The sequence below is a fragment of the Miscanthus floridulus genome, unplaced genomic scaffold (genome assembly GCF_019320115.1).
Source record: "Miscanthus floridulus cultivar M001 unplaced genomic scaffold, ASM1932011v1 fs_565_1_2, whole genome shotgun sequence".
NCBI lineage: Eukaryota > Viridiplantae > Streptophyta > Magnoliopsida > Poales > Poaceae > Miscanthus > Miscanthus floridulus.
Genome location: NW_027096942.1, coordinates 58,600 through 60,000, shown reverse-complemented (window position 1 = coordinate 60,000; position 1,401 = coordinate 58,600). Strand labels below are relative to the sequence as shown.

General features: G+C 58.6%; 1 protein-coding gene across 1 annotated transcript; it reads right to left on the bottom strand.

Moving 5' to 3' along the window:
* Nucleotides 1-163: 163 nt before the first annotated feature.
* Nucleotides 164-607, bottom strand: LOC136532260 (4-coumarate--CoA ligase-like 7). The gene has a single exon (XM_066524860.1). The coding sequence runs from the start codon at nt 605-607 to the stop codon at nt 164-166; it is 444 nt and encodes a 147-aa protein (XP_066380957.1).
* Between the last annotated feature and the right edge of the window lie 794 nt (nt 608-1,401).

Sequence of the window (1,401 nt, the reverse complement as noted above, 5' to 3'; positions counted from 1 at the left end):
CTCATCATTAGTCTTTTCCAATGTATCACATTTAGCTAAGAGTGAATCATTTTTAGCATCAAGCTTTTCATTTTTAGCTCTACTCTTTCTAATGATCTTAGTGTATTTTCTTAGTATTTTGACAAAATCATCATATGAAGGTGAATCATCATCATCGCTATCGCTATGGTGCGATGCGAGGGTTGGAGAGCGCGAGCAGGCGGGAGACCTCGGCGGCGGTGAGCACTGGGTTGGCGGGGGACACGACGGCGCCGACGGACATGAGCGCGTAGTAGAGCACGGGGACGTGGACACCCGCTGGCGCGAGGACGAAGGCGACATCGCTTGGGGCGAGACGGACGCAGGCGCGGAGCGCGGCAGCGAGTGCGCGGGTCCTAGACAGGAACGCCGGGAACGAGATGGCCGCGCTGGTGCCGGCGTCGACGAGCGCCGGGCGGGACGACGGGGGCAGTGGGTCGGGGAGGAAGGACAGTGCGAAGGCTGGGAAGGAGAGCGGGAGGTCCAGCGGAGGTAGCGGCGCCGGCGAACGCAGGCTGTGGAACGTCCTCGTCGCCGCGCAGTAGCCGCTGCGCGGGTCCATGTAGGGGTCGGACGGAGACGGCGGCATGGGTGCTATGCTTCGCCTGGGTGGTTGGTGCAAGCGAGTACGACGGCGAGGTGGGCGGGGTGGCGCGGCTGGACGCTGACGCTGCTGAATTTTGATGTCCAAGAGACCCACCCGCAGGGCTCCACCGGCCACGATAGCCAAAAAGAAGAAGAAGAAAAAAACTAGCATGATTAGACCGCGTGGAAATCGTGGTTAGCGACCTCATCAAACTCAAAAAAAGGTAAAAGCTATCCCTTACTTGTGTGAGTTGGAGGAATCCATCGCTCGAATTTTCTCTTCTCTAAATCTAGCCTCTCCCCCTCTTTCTTCTCCAAGTCCGGCAGGCTTAGAAGGACTGGCCGGGAGGAGGTAGGCCAGATGGTGGGGATGGAGGCGGGTGGTTCGGGGCCTGGCGGCGGTGGAGGCGGCCGGGCCAGGTCAGAGCGGGGGAGTCGTGGCCGTTCGCTGGAGTTAGAGAAGAAAGCAGCAGCAGGGGAGGGGAAGAGGGAGGCCGCGTGGGCGCGATAGGGTCTCGCCATAGCTCCGTGGACGCGGCCGTAGCCGTGGAGCTCCGACGAGACCCTACTGCGCGTCTGCGCCGCGGCAGGGCGGTGGGCAGTGGACAGCGGGAGGAGGAAGATGAACAGTAACTGAATGAGAGAAAAAAATCGTGTGACGGCTCACATGGGTGAGCTATAGACATATAAAAAAGGCTTCTGCTCACGGTTGGAAAATATCCGGAATACCCGGGCACTTCCAGCTTTTCTAGAAATTATGCTTTTGGGTTGAGTGGATTGAAAAGCTTAGGATCGACA

Coding starts and splice junctions, on each gene's coding strand:
- LOC136532260 (XM_066524860.1), bottom strand. CDS start 607: ATGCCGCCGTCTCCGTCCGACCCCTACATGGACCCGCGCAGCGGCTAC.